Raw genomic sequence first — 22,890 nt, 5'->3', positions numbered from 1 at the left:
CATGTTTCCACTGATTATCTTTGAGAGGTTCCTAAAGCTTAATAGGCCTCCACCTGTCGTAAATTCAGTTGATTAAACATGATTTACACATGTCTCTATATAATAAAGTCCTACTCATGAAATCAAGGGAATTGTCTGAAAATCGACAAGACAGGATTGTCTTGAAGCAAAAATATGAGGAAGGGGACAGAAGTCTTTCTCCTGCTTTGAAGGGTCCAACGAGCAGACTGGCCTCCGTCAACTGTAAATGGAAGAATGACACTTCCTTGAGTTTGCCATCTATCTAAACTGAGCAACCAGGGGAGAAGGACAAGTGATGTAATGTGATCACCTGCAGTGCGCGTGTCACAACTAATTGACATGTTGAGTTGGTGTGTCTTAACCTCCAAGGCAGAGGCTCCTTCGGACCCCTAAGAGCGATTCACCAAACCCTTTGGGTTTGATCGAACCCAGGTTAAGAACCACTGGTCTAGAAGAAAAAACCATCGCTGTAGCACTCCACCAATCAAGCCCGGATGGTAGAGTGGCTAGACAGAAGCCACTCCTTCATAAACAGCACATGGCAGCCCGCCTGGAGTTTGTCAAAAGACACCTGAAGCACTCTCAGACAGTAAGAAGGAAAGGTATCTGGTCTGATGAGACAAAAAATGAAGTATTTGGCATAAATGCTAAATGTTTGGAGGAAACCAGGCACCATTCATCACCTGACCAATCCCATCCCAACAGTCATGTGTGGTGGTGGTAGCATACTGCAGTGGGGATGTTTTGTAGCGGTAGAAACTGGGAGACTATCGGGATTGGGCAAAAGAAGAATGGAGTGATGCACAGAGACATTAAGGATGAAAACCTGCTCCAGAGTCCTCAGGTCCTCAGACTGGGGCAAAGGTTTTGAATTGGTGCCTTCAGGACAACTCTGTGAATGCCCTGGAGTGGTCCTGCCGGAGCCCAGACTTGAATTTGATCAACCATTTCTGGAGAGACTTGAAAATGGCTGTGCACAAATTCTCCCATCTAAACTGATGGTGCTTGAGAGGTGCTGTAAAGAAGAATGGACAAAGCTACCTAAGATAGCTGTGCCAAGCTTGTGGTAACCTTTCCTGCAAGCTGGATTATCACGCTATTAATGAGTTCGCAAAACCCAGAGAATCCATCTTGTCTTAGCCTGCTGATTTGCTCAGAGTGGCACCGCTGATCGTGCGTACCAATCACAAAGGTACAGTATGTTTGGGGGCAGAATAATGAAAACAAAAAGCGCCGAGGTCAGGGGTTCAGGAAACATGCGATGGGCTTGATTCAAAAATCAATGTCACATTACTAAGACTCTGTTTATCCATATATTTATACTGCAAAAATAACAACTCTCACTCAACGCCACAATTACACCTGTGGCAATCATCACCACACCATCACCTTGTCAAACAAAGAGCATGCCAGTGATGTCATTTTCAGCTGTTGCCATGATTGGCAACACAAAAGTTTGGTAGGCCTGCACTTGCACATTACCTAGTCACCTCGACGCATTGGACTGAATGTCCCGCCTTTCCCGAACAGATCACTTCGGAGCACTCCCAGATCGACACTGGAGAACTCCTTTGATTGATTCACATTATCATGATCAGATAAAGCCTAAATTTTCAATTTCTTCATTTTTCGAATTCTTATTCAATCATTATTATATTTCTACCATTTGTCACAGTAGACTTTTCTCACATCATTTCTGTTGTGAGGACAAGTTGCTGTTTTATTTTATTGCCTTCTGACATCATGAAATGCTAGAAAACGGGTCCAATGGACGATGTAAATCCAGTAAAATCAATGGTTTTATTTTCTTTGCCCTTTCTCCCTGCCCATTGTTCCTTGCTTGGTCTTGCCTTGTATTGCATAAACTTGTGGTGGTATCCTTCTTGAGGGTTCATGATCCTTCCTTGTATGGGGCTTAACGCTTTGTTTTCTTACTTCAGTTCAGTTCAACAGCATTTTTTTTCATTGTTGCCGACCTTTTTTCCCCCTTACTCTGAATGTGCTTAGTTCTGACTGATAATTCATCTAAGAACACAGTTGGATATTATCTGGCCCCGTGGGTACTCCGCCAGGACCGCAGAGTGCTGCTGATGCTCTTTCCCCTGTTTGTGGTAACCTTCATTTCCCTGTTGTTCCTCTGTCCTGTAGCGCTGACAGGCAACCAAGCGGAGTCCTTTAGCCCTGACCAAGGCCTTCGTCAAACAATGGCCGGCGAGACACGACTACGGAGAGCTACCACTGAAGACACCTACTGGGCCTACTCAGGTATGTGTGTGTGTGTGTGTGTGTGTGTGTGTGGTATGGATGCAGACTGCCTTAAGCCTCACCTCCGGGCACGGGCTAGTTGCTGTTGTTTGGGAAAATGGCTGGCCATGGCGGCAGTTTAGTTTGTTTTTTGAATTCGAGTAAAACAAGCACGCTGACATGGTGGTTATTGTTCCATACACATTGGTGGACAACATAATCGTTATCTCAATGATTTAGAATACCCAAACAGTGTGAACATTTCCAGTTGTGAGGGAAAAGGGAGTTATGGATAAACCAGATAATTCCAGACAGAGCCCTGGCCCTCAGCCCCATCAAATACCTTTTGGATGATCGACAAAAAATTTTAGTCTGATTGCGTGCAAAGTGCTCTTTTCTTGCATTGGTGATCTCAGAAATACACTTTTGGATAAATGATTTTCCAACACACCCCAATGTCTTCTCAGAACGATGCTGTTACAACTAAGAAAGTCTCCATACTCATTACGTAGGGAGCTTGGTTTCCGGCGATCGGCACATACTATGTTTTGATGTTACGAATGGAGCGAAATTAACCAGATTGTCACATTTCTATTATCATTTTTAATTTTAAAATTGAATTTCAACAGAAGCCTACCGTGTTAGGCATCGCTAGAGAGAAGCACAGTACCCACACCCGGACACAATGAACTCAGAAGGGTTTTATTGCCAGGAAGTAGGACAAGTCAAGCTGGCAGGGACTGAAAGTTAGTCAAAATGACCACGTTAAAAGGTACAGGAATGCTGAGCGTTACGGCTTGGCAGAAGCGAATACGGCAGGAAAGATTGCTGTCGTATGCATATTCTACCCATGCCAAATGGGATGCCCATGTAGAGGGGTCCTTCTCAGCCATGCAGTGGAAGGAAGTCTCCAACACCTGGTTAGCCCTTTCCGTCTGACCATTGGACTGAGGGTGGTACCTACAAGACAGACTGGTCCCCGATCCAATTGATTTGCAAAAGGCCCTCTAAACCCGTGATATGAACTTTGTCGAAGGGGAGGCCATGCATCCGAAATACCTGGTCGACTAAATGTTTGGCTGTTTCTAAAGCCGAGGGTAGTTTAGTGAGGGAAACAATATGAGCTGCCTTGGAAAAACGGTCTGCAACAGTCATAATAGTGGGTTTGCCTTGGAATGGTGTCAACCTAGTGACAAAGTATAGTGCTATGTGGGACCAGGCTCTGTTGGGGATTGGCAAGGGGTGGAGTAATCCAGCTGGAGCCTGATGGGATGCCTTGCTGCAGGCTCAAGTGGTACAGGCAGCAACAAAATCCTGGGGGTCCTCCATGCCTTCTCGAAGCTTAACAGTATCGCTGACGAACTTGAAACGGATGGCTGTTCAGGCTGGCTATTATGCTGCAAGTGGGTGATAAGATGAAGACTTGCAGGTGTGTATGGGAGGCAGGTGCATTGATGAAAGAGGCCCAGAGCACACTGAAAAAGGCAACAAAACAACACTGTGGACAAAAAAATGGATTCTAACATACGGAAAAAAATGAAAACATTATATATGTAATATTGAAAAGATTTTAGTCAAAAACAAATATAGTTGAATGCATCAGTGTCAAACTTGTTCATTTTGTTTCCATAGCATCAATTACCTCTCGTTTAATTATGCCAATAATTTGTGCCAGTGTCAAATACAATAATTGAAGTGGTAACTGATGTGGAGATGTGGAGTCTTCCTTATAATTTAACTTGTTCACTTTTTTTTCTCAATGTTGAATTGTTATGTTTCATCCCTACTTCAGTGGACGTGTGTGCAAATGAGCGTGAGTGTTTGCTTCATCCACAGTGGAAATACAAACACAAATTCTGAAACGTTACTGCAATCAAAAGGTAAATATCTGGATACAAAATGTGTCTTTTATTCATCGTCTCATATAAAGCCCAGATATTTTCAGACTCCCATTAAAATAATAAAAATAAAAAACACAACAACAACAACAACAAAAAATTGAATAAACTGTTCCAATGCTTACAGGGTAGATATGTTTTACTCTTTGCCGGAATATTATACAGGGTAATAACAGAAATATGAAAACACAAATTCTGAAACGTTACTGCAATCAAAAGGTAAATATCTGGATACAAAATGTGTCTTTTATTCATCGTCTGATATAAAGCCCAGATATTTTCAGACTCCCATTAAAATAATAAAAATAAAAAACACAACAACAACAACAACAACAACAACAACAACAAAAAATTGAATAAACTGTTCCAATGCTTATAGGGTAGATATGTTTTACTCTTTGCCGGAATATTATACAGGGTAATAACAGAAATATGTTTTTTGATGAATGAAAAGTAGTGACAAGTTTGGCCACCAGACTGGGAAGCTACCAGCCATTTTGTCTGTCACAAGAAAGGTCTCGCACAATCTCTCGGTAGTACAGTAGCGATTGTGAAATTACAAGATTGCTGATTGAACCACTGGCTCCTCCACAGACAAACACAACTGAGGTATAACCTTGTGCAAGATAAAGATGTCCTTGTTGAGTATGAATGACCTTGTTTCCTCGCCGCCATGGCAGCATACACCATCAACATTCTGGCAAAAGGGGGTTGAACAACTTTTGAGAAGCACTTCGAGATAAGAGATTTCACAGAGTACAAGGTGGAAGGATTAAAATCATGCTCCACTTAGCATAAAGAAAAAGCATGTATTTGCTACTGTCAAGTCAATATAGTTGCTTTGCTCTTACCCCCTCTGGCATTTTTTTATGCTGCCACTCTCACCTGCCCTTCTCATTATTTCTTTATCTGCATTCTTGAGCCAAGAGGGTTTACTGAGCTCCCTATTTCATTCTTTATTTGCTCCAAAACTGCCATCTCAGAAACCCCTTCTTCAACAGCAGGCTCCAAAGAAGCCTGATAATGATCCTGATCATTTGAATCGGGTGTGTTACTGAAGGGAAATATTTGAATTTGTCAGCAGGAGCTTTTAGTGCATAGCATTTATTTTGCTTTTGTATTTAGCCCGATCACAGTAAGAACATACAAATTCACCCATCACTCATCTACAACAAAGAGAGTGTGCATTTCTTACTTTCTTTATTGAGCACTTAAAAAATAAGCATCGTTGCATACAAAGCGCTGTACAATCAGACACAAGCAAACAAAGATGGATAAAACAATCAATAAATAACATCAAAACACTCAGGCAATGCAAGTCTCAGGAGGAGTCAAAAGCCATGGAAGAATATTTTCTTTTAGGATGAGTTTTAAAAGTGGAGAGGTGGGATTGCTTAACATTCTGCTGGAGGTCCTTCCAAAGAGAGGAACCAGCAACTCTCCATTGCTATAGTTCTATTCTCTGGCCGAACTCGGGCACACCGCTACGGGATGGTCATCTGTGTCGCGCTGCCCTGTGGCATTGACTTCATTAATTGAAAACGGTATGTAGTGCAAAAAAGATTTGGCTCCGGACCGCTCTTCAAGAGAACTGTGCTAAATCATCTCTCAGAAGTGGGCAATTCATTTTTCAAAGCTGCCTTGTGGAAAAACTCAAACAGTTGCCAAAGGTCACATCGACATGCTAACTTGATTGCTTTAAATATACATTTTTATGTGTTCATTTTTTTTCCTCAAACAGTACATTTTATTGCCACTTGTGAAGCCCTGGTATTACTTGTTATGTGAATTAAAAAGGAAAAACTGATGAAAGAAATTATCAGTCACATCAAAATGTCATATCCCGACCTATATAACATTAAATCACTATGTAATCAACATTCACAAAAAAGAATTTCTCCAGTGTCCATGTTTTTTCCCCATATTTTCAAAGTGTGCTGACAGTGACTATGTTTACATGCAGTCAATAACCCTTTTAAAAACCTGACTATTAGCAGGATTCGGGTTTTTAAAGGTCACTTTACCATCCACAAAAACCTGAATATGCTCTCATTCAGGTTTTTAAAAACTCAAATAAGACTCTTGGGTAACCCCCTTTTAACCTGAATATTGGGTCACGTAAACACGATTGGGTTATCTCCTTCAAACAGGGCATTGGTTTGTGTTCTCCACATGGTCTTCCTATATCCACAAGGAATTTTGGTCTTTGTAGTACAGGAAGTACTTGCGTATGTTATATAAAATGTATTCTTTATATATAAATATATATACATATATAAATATCTTTATACATATACATCATAGATAAAGGGCAGAGGAAAGCCGTTGTAGTGGATGTAGCGGTCCCAAGTGATGGAAACATCAGGAAGAAGGAACATGAGAAACTCGAGAAATACCAAGGGCTCAGAGAGGAGCTGGAGAGAGCCTGGAAGGTAAAGGTGACAGCCGTGCCTGTGGTGGTCGGAGCACTCGGGGCAGTGACCCCCAAACTAGATGAGTGGTTGCAACAGATCCCGGGAACAACATCGGACATCTCAGTCCAGAAATGTGCACTGCTGGGAACAGCAAGGATACTGCGCAGAACCCCCAAGCTTCCTGGCCTCTGGTAGAGGACCCGCGCTGAATGAGGGCCGGACACCACCCGAGGGGTGGGATGAGGATTTTTTTTTTATATATATATAAATTATGTTATATGAAATATATGTATCTAATTGTCCCACGGGGATAAATAAAGTTTTCTGAATCTGAATCTAAAAATGTGCGGCATTCTCACCATAGCGAAGCGAGCCTAACTTGAATACATTGATTTCTGTTACTTTCTGTTACTTTCTCTGTCTCTATGGCAAAAATGGCAGCCGTGTGTGTGTGTGTGTGTGTGACATGAATATAATGTGGTTCATTGTTGGTACTGTAGAAAGTCAGAAGCCTGAATGATGTCTATTTGCATCACGACACATGTTCATCCCCATATTAATCGGGTTATTTAAATGCAGGAGTAACCCTGTCCACTCGCACATGTAAACAGGTTATTTATTCCTGTTTCAGAAATTGGAATTTTGACCTTAATCCGATTAATGACTGCACGTGAGCGTAGTCACTCTCCCAAATCATTAGGGGGGAAAATTCTCACTTCCCTTCAAAATGCAGCAAATAAGATTGGTGCTAAAATCAGGACTATAGTTTGCATCAGTGCTATTTTTTTTAATAGTTGTTAGAATGGTCTGAGAAGTCACTGAATACAGCGGCAAAATATTTAAGGTGGCACAACTGAAGTCAAGTCACTGCTCTTGTTCGTTTGCACTGAATGCACACATGTACGAAAAAACTTTTACATTTTATTTTCACTTTGAAGAGGCTGCAGAGACTGTGGCCCACAGGCCCTCCTTTTCCCAGACGTGCTGACGTTCATCATATTGGTGGGTCGGGAAAAAAATAGCACCAAACCACTATCTCTGGTGGTCATCTGAGAACCGCACCTTTGAATGCAGCATTTGCATTTTGAAATACTGATCTCATATGCTCATTCAGACGACAGCATACCACATTGCCTGCTACTACACTTCTGTGTTCCATTGACTCACAACCATTTACATTTGCATTGCAACACATCTGCTATCGATAAGCAATACATTTTTTATGACTTGTTCAAAAAAGTCAAAATTCCTATGTTTTATTATTATTCATATTTTTTTGTATTTGTGTCCTCCAGATGTCCGCTGAAATCGAATCATGACCTCAGTGGTTCATGACTGTTCTGCCCTCTGCCTGATCAGGGCGGCAGATGAACGCCTGGTACAGTGCTGACAAATCAAAGACTCTCTGGGGATGATGTGATACCTGCAGAATGAACAACAGACTGTAACTGATAAAAACTCATTGCAAGGCTTAAGCAGACAACAGAGGTTGAGCAAATGAACAGAACATTTCTAAGCATACGTTACACCCACATATGAGAAACTATACACAAATGACAAAGTTAAAAACTACAATGAGAATATCAATGACTTAAGTAAGGTTAACAGAAGAAAACAACTTGATGGGTGAAGCCACTGCAGAGGAGAGATGCCCCTAAACTAAAAAGAATCAAATCTTAGCTACCCCAGACGGAACTGCAAAACTGCAGCATTCATAACAGATTTTTTAAATGTACAAGTTAAGAAGGAAAAATACAAACGGAATCAACAAAAGTGTCTTGTAACACAAGGGCGGAACAACACTAAGTAAAATGACAGATACAAAAACGAGGCGACTAGTAGATGTGGCAGTGGAAACCATATCTCTTGACGAAAAATATTTCAAGTCAAATAGAGGCGAATCATTTACCCTTTCATGCACCAATAATGATAACCTGTAAACTGATAACATGATAAGCTGTCCACTGTAGTGACCGCTGTCTCCGAAAGGGTTAATGCCATGTCAATAGCAACAGCCTTGCTATAAATAAAGCTATGAAGCTCTACTCGTGATTGCTAATAAAATGAAATTAAATGCCCGTGAGGTCAAACAATTTGGGATTGCACCAAAATTCCAGCAAGAACCCATTACAAGACCTCCACCAGTGTGTCTTGGGCATTTAAAAAAAAACCTCAATTATAATAAAGAAAATGTGGGGAAAAAAATAACTGAATTTACTCTGAACCCAGGCTCCCCGGTAAGATTTAGCCTTTCCTCCTTGTTGTTCAACCTAATGACCCATGATTGTTAACCCAACCACTTCCTGAAGTACGCGGAAGATATATCTGTTGTGGTACAATGTAAACAAGCTGATCATCAAGGTCTAAAAGGCAAAGGAGATCGTTGTTGACTTCAGGAAATCTTGAACCACTTGCAACAACACTGCTGTAGAAGTCATCAGTCAAAACCAATTCTTTGCAGTGCAATTCACCAGCGAACTAGCATAGCAATGCCTGCATGCAAGGAGGAGAGTCTCCCTTCACCTTTCCATCCTAACCACGAATCGGGAGTATATGTATTTACATGTTGAATGCTGACCAAAGTCAAGCCTCATAGCAAGCAGAGAACTGATGAGATTGGGATTGTGGAACACAGGACAGACAATAGTCTTGCACTAATGATTTCCATAAACAGTGAATGCGTTGGTCCAAGTGGACTAAAGATAGTCATCTTTGTGTCTGAAAAGCATTGTGAGTATACTTCATCCATCCATCTGTCGATTTTTCAAACCGCTTTGTCATCACACGGGTCACGGGGGTGCTGGAGCCTATACCAGGTGTCTTCGGGCAGTAGGCGGGGACTCCATGAACCGGTTGCCAGCCAATCGCAGGGCACTCCATCCATCCATCCATTTGCTGATCCACTGTGAGTCATGCTGGAGGCTATCTTAGCTGTCTTCAGCAGTAGGCAGGGTACACCCTGAAGTGGTTGCCAGCCAGTCGCAGGGCACACATAGATGAACAACGCCCACACTCAAACCTAGGGACAATTTAGATTGTTCCATTTATCTGCCATGCGTGCTTTTGGAATGTGGGAGGAAACCAGATTATCCAGAGAAAACCCATGCAGGCATGGGGAGAACATGCAAAGTGCACACAGGAAGGCCGGAATCGAACCCTGAACCTCTGCACTGTGAGGCCAACTGTGAACATACTGAATAAACTTAACCCATTTTAAACATTTTCATTTGGTTATATTTGTTTGAGATGGACATTTGTGTTGGAAGTAATGAAAAAAAAAATGTTAATAGTTCTGAGTACCAAATTGTAAATTGCAGGGTTGAGATTCTTTCAGTCATTTTTTTTCTTCCCACTTTGGACTTAGATGTGCTATCGAAGTTTCTGAAAGGCAAATGAGTTTGTAGGCTTTGGGGATTAATTTTGAATGTGTAATAGTCATAACCCTTTGATTGAAAACGTTTCTAAGACTGCTATTCCGGGTCAGCGTGTTGAATTGTAAGTATCGTTTATGTTGAAATAAGGCATGCATGTGTGTGATACCCAACTGGTGCTAAGTGGGAATGTATAGGTATCGAGGCTGATTTTCTTTCTTCTAACGAAACCAGAACCAGAAACTCATGCATATTTTTAAATGTGTCTGTACTTTTGATGGTGGCCATGTTTCAGCAGTTTTTATTTGCTCCTCAAAATGACGTTGTGCTAATTAGCAACAAGACCAGAAACAGGATACATTTTTTTCCAGAGGATGGCAGAACTGCACGCAGAAGATGCACCTCATTGGAGTTTATGAAGAGGTGAATGGACAGTTTTGGAATGAAACCACTTTAACAATGTTTCAAAACAGTGGACAGAAGTCTGTTTGCAGACAGCGAGTTAGCTCCACAAAGCATTCGGGTGTCGCCTGTGGAAATGGCAGTAAATAATTCAGTAGCTTTCCCCGGAATTTGCTGAGACTAAAGCGTAAAGATATCGGGTGGTGGACAACTGGCAGTTTGACATCAAGAAACGACCTCTTTCATTGTCAGCCATATATAATTCACTTAAAGATTAAATGAGATTTATAAAGAAATTAATTTTTAAACCATTTACACATGTGCATATAAAAATCGAAATTTAATCCCTGCCTAATCCCTGCACTCTCTTTATACATTGAATAGCACTCTCCTTAGTTTGTAAAGTATTCACGTGTCCTTGATACCGTCTGCTGTGTTGGGTCTGTCTCAGTGACAGACTGAGACTGCTGTTGTCTTCTTCTCTGATCGAAACAGTGAGTCCCCTAAAGGATAATCCATGAATTGCACCTTATAAAAAATATTCATTCCGTGTCTTTTATGCATTTTTTCACTTTTAAATTATCCAGCGGGTCTGATCGAAGCTCCTTGGGGGTCGGTTCCGGCCCACGGGCCGTATGTTAGACATCCCGTATTTAAAGCATTCTGACTGATCTTCCAAGGCTCACAGAATATAGTCTTTGGTAGTTACATAAACATGGAGACGACCAAATTATGCTCAAAACTCTTTTATTTTATTTTTTTAAACATACTGTATTCCATTTTTTACTAATTGACAGAAGAACACAAGTCAAACGACTTTGGAACCCCCGCCACCCATCCTCAGAGAGCTTTGTTTGAAAATATATATATTTTACAGTGAATTTGATACATTTATATTTTTCTCTTGAAACACCACAAACATCTCAAGGGTCCTTTTGTTCTATAAAATACCACCACTAATAAAATGTGATTTTAGAGAGCAAAACAATTGCAAATAATCAATTGTGTTGCATGTTTAAATTTAACATTTTTTACAAACTCTTGGCACTGTGTTTACAGTGGTGTGTGTGTGTGTGTGCATGTCATCGTATCTACCTATGAATCAAAATGAATCCTGTCATCATTTCTCTCTTTCAGGACACACTTTGAAGTAAATTTACACGTTTACCTGCTTGTAACGGTCGGCTATTTATGGTTCTGGCATGATCCCCCACTTCCTCTCCCTCTCTGCATCAAAAATAATGGTGAAAATATGGTGCATCAAGACCACCGTGTGCCTTTCACAATGTCAGGAGGGGAGATTTTGAGGGCTTTGAGATTTTAATTTGAGGCCTATTTCCTGCGTTGTGTTGATGCATGGTCGGTTTCCTTGCCTTCACTGCCTTCTTCTGTAGCGCTGGTGAAGAGAAACTGAAAGGCTCACTTGAAAATGTGCTTCTGATAATTGCCAACTACCGGTAACTTTCCCTGTGGACAGAAGTATTTATGTTGACTGCAGAAGAAAACCTACAGACTGTGGAGAAGAGCAACAAATATTATATATACATCCACACACACACACACGCACACACACACACGCACACACACACACACAAACACACACACACACACACACACACATACACACACACACACACACACACACACACACACACACACACTATATACATATATATATACACACCAATGGCTCAGAGAGGAGCTGGAGAGATCCTGGAAGGGGCTTGTCCTCCCATGATGGTCCCTCTTCCAGTGCCTCATCTTCTGTGTGTATGTATTTTTTTTTTCGTACTAAATGGTGGTGAACATTGAGTCGAAGTCTGTTAATCAATGACGGCAGTGATATTTTTTCAGCACAGTTCAGCAGTCCCACACCCATGCACCAGTTTCACGTAAAGACATGTTGACGCAAACAATTGACAACAAATGATTCACGATACAACTCACCAATATGCTAATTACGATGTGTTATGTCAATGTAGCAACACAAAATGTGTTGCAAAGTGACACAAATGCCACAGGGTTTGTTTCACGGTTGTTGTCCATACATTCTGAGAAACAACACATTGGTGTGAAGATGGAATTCCATTTTGCACCGCCGCCCATGTTTCTCGCTGCCAGTCTCGAGGTACCGCTAGTCTGAATATTTTAATACTCGTGGAAATTGGAGTCGCTGAAGCTCATGAAGCATACCACCAGTGTTCACTCATCGGTAGAAAGCCGCCCTCCCGCTGTTACGTCTCGGACAAGCCGAGGTTAGTTAGGATCCTAAAGCGTGGACGTAAACAAGGTCTCCGTAGAAAAATATACTTTAATGCAAAAAAAAAAAAATCGAACCGATGAAAGAGGGAACATAAATAGCTGGTCAAAACAAGGACCAGAGGGCACATAAAAGAATAACAAAAAGCCCTTGCACTAGTGATGGGTCTATGAGGCCTCATGAGGCGTGTCGACACACTGACACACTGTGTTGATACTGTGTTGATACTGTGTCACTGACCACTGCCACCTGCTGGACCTTCAAGATCCCTGCATCCAACCCACTTAACAGACTGAACTGACTGATAATTTTTTTTGTATATTGAACATATAAAATATACAATTCGGTAATAAATTGGCAAAAAGTGAAGGTAAGATATAAAAAAAGGAAAAGAAAATAGTCATCATCACAAATATGTGTTCAAAGGAGTAGAAAGAAGTAAAAAACCTACCCCGAGTCCTACCCCTTCTTATATATGAATTGATCATTTTTCTAAATAGGAAAGAAAGTCTAAATATCAACAAATGCTTTTACCCTTATGTATGCTGTACTAATACATTTTTACAACATTAGGTTTGTATATACAGTACATACTCTTTAGAGCACATGTATATGTCGATTTTCTCATATTCATAATGGATGCTACATTTCATTAATATATTAAATAATCTCATCAATGTATTTCTGATGTATTGCTATATTTCATGAGTGTATCAAATTTATCAGCTTAATTCTGATTTGTGTAGTTGTCTTGTACTACTCTCGAATTCATTTTTAATCTCAGCAAGGGAGTTCCTCATTTTACTGGTCCGTTTCAGAATCATTCCACAGATTTACACCTATTACAGATACACTCCTTTGTGTGATGTTCGTTCGTGTTTTGGATTTTTTTGTATAGATTAATACCGCCTAAATTATGACAACTTTCTCGAATTCTAAAAAGCTTCTGGATCTTTTGGCAAAGGTTATTATTGTGTGCTTTGTACATTAATTGGACGATTTTGAAGTCAATCAGTTCATGAGATTTCATTGTTTAATTTGATAAACAGTGGATTTGTGGGTTCCGTCCATTTGGAGCCAGTGATTGTTCCGATTGCTTTGTATTGTAGTTTTAAAACAGTTTTACTGGCATTTCCCCATATTCCCACACAATAGGTCAAATATGGAAGTAATAAAAGTATAAGGTGTACAAGGATCTCTTATTCAGCACATCCTTTGTTTTTGGGAGGATCCCTATGGTTTGGGATATTTTTCTTTTATCTATTATGTAGCTGCCAGCACGGTTTTGCATCTACAACTGTTCCAAAACATTTTCATAAGTTCATTCATCGATTTGATGATAAAGTGTATACAATATCATTCACATCCATGCATTCATTTTGCAACATTCAATGTGTTCAAATAATGTGAAGATCATTTGAATGAGGATGCTTGTGGGATTTTATTTCACAAATTTTTATTGAGAAAAATAAGATGCTCCAATGTTTTAAACTTCAGTCTGTTGCGTCTTTTACAAGCGATTTCTCCTGCTGTGGAGAACACACGCTCACATGGGACGGATGAGGCTGGCGTACAAAGGAACTCCTTTGCGAGGTGGGAGAGGTTTGGGAAAGAAGTGTTGGTCCTTCCAGTACAGCTGCTTCCTGGAACCTTGATTGTCAAACATGGAGTGGAGAGTCAACCAATAATAATTACTGATTGTCAATTAAATCATCAACATAGCAACCGTGAAAAGATGAGTGAACGTTTGTATACCTGGCGTAATACTGGGTGTATCACGAACTTCATTCTCATGCTTGGCCCGATAATGCCTCAGCATGGTGGAGGTGCTTCTGTTGGTGTATGACAATTCGACTTGGCAAATTCGACATTTCATCTGTAATTAAATGTGAATAAGAAGTAACTAAGAGTTACCTTGAAATGTATTCGGATTAGAATGGTACAACACATGTCAATAATCTGAGAGGCACTCGGCGAGTGCCTCTCGCCGAGAGGCTATCGGCGACAGAAGGCGATTTCAATAAATAAGTTTTATCCGGTTAAAACAATGCATTGGCTCAGTCCACAAAATATAATGTAATCGTCAAACAATATTTTCAAAATTCCCATTTAATCTATTCTTTAATATTATTGTATTTATGAATGTATGTATGTATGAATGTATGCATGTATTTTACAGTATGTATTTTGAGGGACATTTACACACACAGCCCAAAAAAAAAAGCTATTTCCACCAAATTTCACTACATTCTGGTTGAACGGTTCCAGTTTGCTTTGACAATGTCTCTTTGGAAAATGTTCACGTTGACAACAATGTTTTCTAAAGAGGCAGCGGGGTATGGGCTCTTTCCCATAAAAGTGCCCTTGCCCTGAAAGTCATCGCTCTTATTGAACTCGCAACAATGGCAATGATGCATGATCATTACCAATTACAATTTTTTGGGTGGATAAAATACTCAAAAGAGCAATATAACAAGCTATTGCTTTTAGTAATGGGTACAAAAAAAATAATGCCGAGTAACAATAAGGTTACAAAAACATCACCCATCGAATTACGAGTTGGGCTTGTCTGGAATTGTCGTTTTCTGTTTCATCTGGTGATGAACTTCACAATCCAAGGACACTGAGGACAAAGACAGCTGTTATTTTAATGGGCCTTGTATCATTCTTACTTTGGCACACGAATGTCCTTGTATTAGTGTGTGCGTATATTGATTAAAAGAATGCCAGCAGTCACCTGAAACATCCGTGAAAGTTATATGGGGTGATGCATTATATGAGTACTCTCTGTGATTGTGTCAGGAGCTGCGTGTCTAATACAGGATCAAACCTCTAAAATCTGTGGGTGAATGTATCAATGGTTTGCCCTCACTGCCATCATATTTCAACATCTTTGAAGAAGGCCTTGAGCACCAATGTGTCTATTGATGACTGAGAGGACCAATATTCATCTTCCTCATCAAAACGAGAGTCAGGTTTATTTCACCCAATACTTACAATACATACTTTCAAATGTAGTAGTTTCACACTACATTGACCTGGGTCAATGAGTGGAGGCCAGATTTCAAAGTAAACATGTTAAGCTGCATACAAATGGATGACCTGCCAACGAAGTGAAGACAGCCTCGAGTGTAAATGCTTTGAAATCCAGATTAAAGCTTTCTTCGAAACAGTTTTCATTGTAGTTCCTTGAGAAGCTTTTAAGATTTCTTTTAATTGGTTTCAATCAATAATTCTTGGAACCTACTTTGGTTTTCTCTGCTTCGCTGCTGAATGTTTTTAACCGTCGAGTTTGTAAATGCTTCAAGGTGCTGTGTCTTTACTTTGTGTATGAAATGTGCTAAAAAATAAAACTGCACTTTGCACACGGCAGCGAGCTCTGGACAACGCATTTATTGTGCACGTGCTGCTGCTGTGCAACGGTGGCAGCACTGTACAGCGGAGATGGGTGTTGCCACAGCCATGTCTGGTAAGCCCGAATCAAAATGTTAGGTGTCTCAAAATCGAGAAAAAACACTTGTTTTGTTACTATAAGTGTTTGCTTGTGAACAATTCAACACCTGGTGGAGGATAACTTCTGATACTTGGGGCAAATCTGTCCAATAGGTTCTCAAGTTGACCTGGAGTCCATGGAGCCTAAACTCACCCAGATCCTGCCATATAAATCAAATGAACCCATTCCGTGTCATTAGCTGCTGCTCATCTCGCCCTTTTTCTCATTCTAAGCAAAGCTGGGGCTTTCGGGTATCACCCAAAAATCAATATTGCCATGCTGGGACATATTTTTATACCAGCGGGAATACCGAAATACTTCCTATTCGGTTGCTTAGCAATGCTAACCGGTGTTTTCCCTCTGCTGCCCGAAGCTCTTCCCCTTTACTTGAATTGATTGCTAGGTTGTCGGACTGGTGGCCCCACAGGGGGAGTACGTTGTGAATTGACAATCACAGATACACACACTACGCAAGCATCATAGCCCAGTAACAGGTAACTGGAGAAAACCCACACAGGCATGGGGGGGGGGGGGGGGGGGGGGACATGCAAACTCCAACAGCAACACCGAATCATGATATGACTGCTGCACTGTGAGGCGGACCTGAGAACCAGGTGACCACTGTGCGGCACTAAACAATTATATTCACCACAAGAGGAGTTGACACATTTGTGGCAGGGATATGTGTATTTTATTTTAAGTATCTTGTGTACACAGTCTTAATTTACTTCTGATTTATTCCTTATATATGTTCCTTAAGTGAACCAACTGTTTGAGAATAACCACTTCCACTTCCAACAACTATTAAGCAATTGTGCAATTTTATTCGTTCTCCCTTTTTCCCTTTATTGTAAAAAGGAACATCCATATCTTGTTCTGTTTCGTTCCCTTTCTGCATATAAATTATTTGGCACCATTGCACAATGCAACACGAGGTGTGAACGTGGGGAGAAAAGATTTTCATGGGGATGACACCAATGAGACAAAGTGAAAATAAGAATAAAAAGGGTGAAGACATTTCAGCGACACGTACCGATCTTTTAATTGCTTGTGACTGCTGCGGCACCTGTAAATGGACCTTTTCAGGAAAAAAACCTACAAACTAGTTTTTCCATTTAAAATGCTACTGAGGTACAGTACAACAGAAATACCTAACTCTAGTAGAGTCACACTCGCACTGTTATCTGGGGATATGGCCTCCAGGGTTTGAGTGTATTGGTGGACTGCTTTAATGATTTACAGCAGGCTACATTTACATTGTGTTTTTTTTTTCCCCCTCAGAATGAAAACGGTCATGTGGCAGGGAGGGGGTATTTTCAACATCTTGACTACAACTGCCCTGGAAATTAGCTTATCACTTTTGTGTAAATTGATTATAAATGTATTTTATTTCTAAATGAATGAGCTGTTGTTCTTCATTTGCTGCCAAAAGGTTATATGGTACCACCTGGGTTCCTCTTGGGTTTTGCTTTTTCACCATCCCGCCATCCGTTTTCCAATCCACTTTATTCTCACAATGGTCGCGGGGGGTGCTGGAGCCTATCCCAGCCATCTTCGGGCAGAAGGCGGGGGACACCCTGAACTAACTGGCTGCTAGCCAATCGCACGGCACACATCGACGAACAAAACATATGCGCTCACAATTTAGAGTGTTCAGCCTGGCATGCAGGTTTTTTGAATGTGGGAGGAAACTTGGGTACTCGGAGAAAACCTATGTAGGCACGGGGAGAACCTGTTAAGTGTGTGTGTGTGTGTGTGTGTGTGTGTGTGTGTGTGTGTGTGTGTGTGTGTGTGTGTGTGTGTGTGTGTGTGTGTGTGTGTGTGTGTGTGTGACCTAACATCCCCACACCTGCCACTTGATACTTTTGGTAGTTCATGCAAAATAAGGGAGGAGCAAACAAATGGAGGGATGCACAACAGCCCTCCACCCAAATCATCCCGCGTATACTGCAATCTGCATGCTCTCTCACTTGAAAATGTTCTCTGTGAAGAGGTTGACTGTCCATGAGGTTTTGGAGCAGCTCTTGGCCAGTGAAAGTGCTATAAGTGAGAATGTGTCAAAGACAGAGGATTGTGTGGAGAAGAACTCTGATTTTGAGGCATTCTGATTTGGTGCATGAAAGTTTTGACCCTCCTGTTGTCTCTCAACCACCACCAGACAGGATCTTTTTCAAAGATGGAAAAATAAGATGAGATCCAGGCTCTCACGTCTGTCACTGAGTGCATAGTTGCATTTTGTTGACACTGTCCATGTCTACAATAGATGCCAAGCAAACCTGCTGATTTTGGTTTTGGTTTGGTTTGTTTATTGAACATAAAACATATACAGTCATAATTTGACAGAAAATAAGGTAAATAAAATAGTATAAGGAAATGTCTATTTCTACGGTAGATGCCAAGCAAACCTGCCGATTTGGTATCAACATAGGGAAGGAGGACTTTTTGGTCAAAGCTGGGCAATGCACTGGTGAAACCTCAGAATGAAAAGACATTGCCTTACAAGAGCATCAACAGCTGCTTGTGAGGGGCAGGCAGACAGAGTCAAATACCCAAACTCTTCCATTCGTACAAACAGCGAGAAAGAAACATGACAAACTTACATGACATTGAACAAAGTACATTGCCCACAAATGCCCACTCATTAGAGCAAAAAGATACACATGCTGTAGAGACTAGATTTTCACACAGTCAAGGTATATCACTATGAAATACTTATTTGACACCAATTATTACTTTCCTATATGTCAGAGCTTTGGTGCAATTTGATGGCATTTTAAAGCCTTCCAGAAAGAGCACAATCATTCTAAACAGGCGAGTTCGCTGTACCAATGCTCAAGCGGTAGCACTGTAGTCTAGAGTTGATCTACAAATTATTCACCTCAATTCAACAACTACTACAAGCAGAAGACCCACGGTTCTAGTTTTGTGTACTGGTTCGGAACCCCAAGCGCAAAATAAGAAATTGAAACTAGCTGCTGAAGTGTTGCTGAAGTCTGCTTTCTGGCACAGAACACTCCTATACTCTGCTCAGGGGCACAGCATAGTTTAAGAGGTCCATCACGCTGACATTTCTCCCTCCCTTGCTCCCTTTAGATATAACATGTAGTCTACAGTGAATTCAAAACAATAACACACCAATATGAAAATGTAATTTCCATTCAGGGAAACAAAAAAAATTCTAAAGAGGCAGGCAGACTAAACACTTTTCACTGTGCTGCTGATGTTTCAACAAAAATGCAGCAATCATTGAAGTCATCATTTCTGCATATCTGTTTGAAATAATTTGTTTGAACTGCTTGAGCTCTGAGGACAATTGATCAAACCAAAAAACAAAAAAAACAAAAATGGACTGAGGAGCGTTTAAAAACTGCCGCCGTGTGTGTGTGTGTGTGTCTGTGTGTGTGTGTGTGTGTGTGTGCATGCGCACATTCCCTGTCCTCTGTTGCTGCTCCCCAGCACTCTGAATGCAGCTGTCAACACACTCAGCACACAATACGAAAATGCATTCTGCTCACATCTGCCACCGGAGCACTTCACATAATTGTGAAGTTGTATATATATATATATATATATATATATATATATATATATATATATATATATATATATATATATATATATAAATCCTCATCTCACCCCTCAGGTGGTGTCCGTCCCTCATTCAGCTCGGGTCCTCTACCAGAGGCCAGGAAGCTTGAGGGTTCTGCGCAGTATCCTTGCTGTTCCCAGCATTGCACATTTCTGGACTGAGATGTCCGATGTTGTTCCCGGGATCTGTTGCAACCACTCATCTAGTTTGGGGGTCACTGCCCCAAGTGCTCCGACCACCACAGGCACGACTGTCACCTTTACCTTCCAGGCTCTCTCCAGCTCCTCTCTGAGCGCTTGATATTTCTCGAGTTTCTCGTGTTCCTTCTTTCTGATGTTTCCATCATTTGGGACCGCTACATCCACTACAACGGCTTTCCTCTGCCCTTTATCTATGATCACGATATCTGGTTGGTTCGCCATTACCATCTTGTCAGTCTGGATCTGGAAGTCCCACAGGATCTTCGCTCTGTCATTCTCCACCACCTTCGGAGGTGTTTCCCATTTTGACCTTGGGGTTTCCAGTCCATACTCCGCACAGATGTTTCGGTAGACTATGCCAGGCACCTGGTTATGGCGTTCCATGTAGGCTTTCCCTGCCAGCATCTTACACCCTGCAGTTATGTGTTGGATCGCCGCAGGTGCCTCTTTGCACAACCTACACCTTGGGTCTTGTCTGGTGTGGTATATCTGGGCCTCGATGGCTCTGGTGCTCAGGGCCTGCTCCTGAGCAGCCAGGATGAGTGCCTCTGTGCTGTCCTTCAGGCCAGCCCTCTCTAGCCACTGATAGGACTTCTTGAGATCGGCCACTTCAGTTATTGTCCGGTGGTACATCCCGTGTAGGGGCTTGTCCTCCCATGATGGTCCCTCTTCCAGCGCCTCATCTACTGTTCCCCATTGTCTGAGACATTCTCTGAGTACGTCATCCGTTGGAGCCTTCTCCTTGATGTATTCATGGAGCTTGGATGTTTCATCCTGGACAGTGGCTCTCACACTCACTAGTCCTCGGCCTCCTTCCTTTCGGGTTGCGTACAGTCTCAGGGTGCTGGATTTGGGATGGAACCCTCCATGCATGGTTAGGAGCTTTCGGGTCTTAACGTCTGTGGTCTGAATCTCTTCCTTTGGCCACCTTATTATTCCTGCAGGGTATCTGATCACTGGCAGGGCATAGCTGTTTATTGCCCGGGTCTTATTCTTGCCATTGAGCTGGCTTCTTAGGACTTGCCTCACTCGCTGGAGGTATTTGGCCGTAGCCGCTTTCCTTGTGGCCAGTTCGAGGTTGTCATTGGCTTGTGGTATTCCGAGGTACTTGTAACTGTCCTCAATGGCTGCTATTGTTCCTTCAGGGAGTGAGAGCCCTTCAGTGTGGACTACCTTTCCTCTATTAGTCACCATCCGACTACATTTCTCATGTCCGAATGACATCCCGATGTCGCTGCTGTAGATCCTGGTCGTGTGGATCAGGGAGTCTATGTCCCTTTCGCTCTTAGCATACAGCTTTATGTCATCCATGTAGAGGAGGTGACTGATTGTAGCTCCATTTCTGAGGCGGTATCCATAGCCTGTCTTGGTGATTACCTGGCTTAGGGCAGGGGTGTCCAAACTTTTTGCCAAGGGGGCCAGATTTTATGTGGTAAAATGTCGGGGGCCGACCTTGGCTGACATTCTTTACATTGAACAACAATATTGTTCAACAAATTTTAGTAAGCCAGTCTGTTTCACATTTCCATTTTTATTTTAATTTCAACAATCTTAAGAATTTCTTTTGGTTCATTTGAAACAGGTATATCACATGCAACTGCTTATTCACTTGACTTTTTCTTAAACAGAAGTCTCCTGAGTGCAAATTGATTGATTTGAAACATAAAATTTATCACCATGACTTTTCAATAGTCACAAAACCTTTGACTCGAACAACAGGGAAATGAACAAGCAATACACATATCCACAACTGCAAGGATCATTTGAAATATGACATATCGGTCAATATAAACACGGAGTGATATCTTGTTAACTCGTGAGTGATGCCCCCTAGTGTCTAAATGCGATTACTCATTTAGTGAATGCTATTACTCATTTAGCCACTAGAGGGAAGCAGTACTCTATGAAACATCACTCAGTCTACGAGACCTCAGTCAATGCAACATGTGTTCCATTGCGCCCAACCTGCGGGCCAGACGGCACAGATTTTATGACAGGGGGCGAGGGCCGGATGAAATTCGACCGCGGGCCGGATTTGGCCCGCGGGCCGGCCTTTGGACATGTGCTGGCTTTGGGGGTTCTGTTCTATGCAGAACAGCAGTGGGGAGAGTGTATCACCTTGGTATATGCCACATTTGATGGACACTTGGGTAAGTGGCTTGCCATTGGCTTCAAGTGTGGTTTTCCACATCCTCATCGAGTTTGCAACGAAGGCTCTTAGGGTCCTGTTCACCTTATACAACTCCAAGCATTCAGTGATCCATGTATGTGGCATCGAGTCATAGGCTTTCTTGTAATCAATCCAGGCTGTGCACAGGTTGGTACGTCGGGACCTGCAGTCTTGTGCGACTGTTCTGTCAACCAGGAGCTGATTTTTGGCTCCTCTGGTATCTCTACCAATGCCCTTCTGTGCTTCGCTCATGTATTGATCCATGTGTCCACTTATCTTAGCCGCAATGATGCCTGACATGATCTTCCATGTTGTGGAGAGACGGGTTATTGGCCGATAGTTGGATGGGACCGCACCCTTCGGTTAGCCATCCTGGGTGAGTCCCATCCCTCAGGAGCTGGTTCATTCGTGCTGCTAGGCGCTCATGGAGTGCTGTGAGTTTCTTTATCCAGTAGGTGTGGACAATGTCCGGGCCTGGTGCTGTCCAGTTCTTCATATAGGACGGCAGAAAAAATCGTTGGCACCACCCTACCCACTCTTGAGGACTTGCACACTGCAAGAATCAAGACAAGGGCACGGAAAATCCTCCTGGATCCCCCGCACCCTGCCCACCACCTTTTTCAGCCACTCCCCTCAGGCAGACGCTACAGATCCATGCGCACCAAATCCAGTAGACACTTAAACAGCTTCTTCCCTCTAGCCGTTAACTCCTTAAACAGTCACTGACATAGTCACTCTTCTTGCACCACAAAACGGTACTCCAAAACTACTGGTTACTCTAAAATGATTCATTTAAGGTTCAATGATTTTGTTGTTTACGATGATACT

At 41.8% G+C, this 22,890-nt stretch overlaps 1 protein-coding gene across 2 annotated transcripts in view; it reads left to right on the top strand.

Moving 5' to 3' along the window:
* Positions 1 to 22,890, top strand: part of LOC127607030 (receptor-type tyrosine-protein phosphatase gamma-like) — a 399,557-nt gene that overhangs the window by 75,893 nt on the left and 300,774 nt on the right. For both annotated transcript variants that reach the window (XM_052075037.1, XM_052075036.1), the window contains exon 2: positions 2,170 to 2,286. In XM_052075037.1, coding sequence (XP_051930997.1) covers positions 2,170 to 2,286 — 117 coding nt within the window. The remainder of the gene's footprint in view (positions 1 to 2,169; positions 2,287 to 22,890) is intronic.

Source organism: Hippocampus zosterae, chromosome 9, assembly GCF_025434085.1.
Source record: "Hippocampus zosterae strain Florida chromosome 9, ASM2543408v3, whole genome shotgun sequence".
NCBI lineage: Eukaryota > Metazoa > Chordata > Actinopteri > Syngnathiformes > Syngnathidae > Hippocampus > Hippocampus zosterae.
Note: the sequence above shows the minus strand (reverse complement) of the source record. Positions and strands in the feature narration are given on the sequence as shown.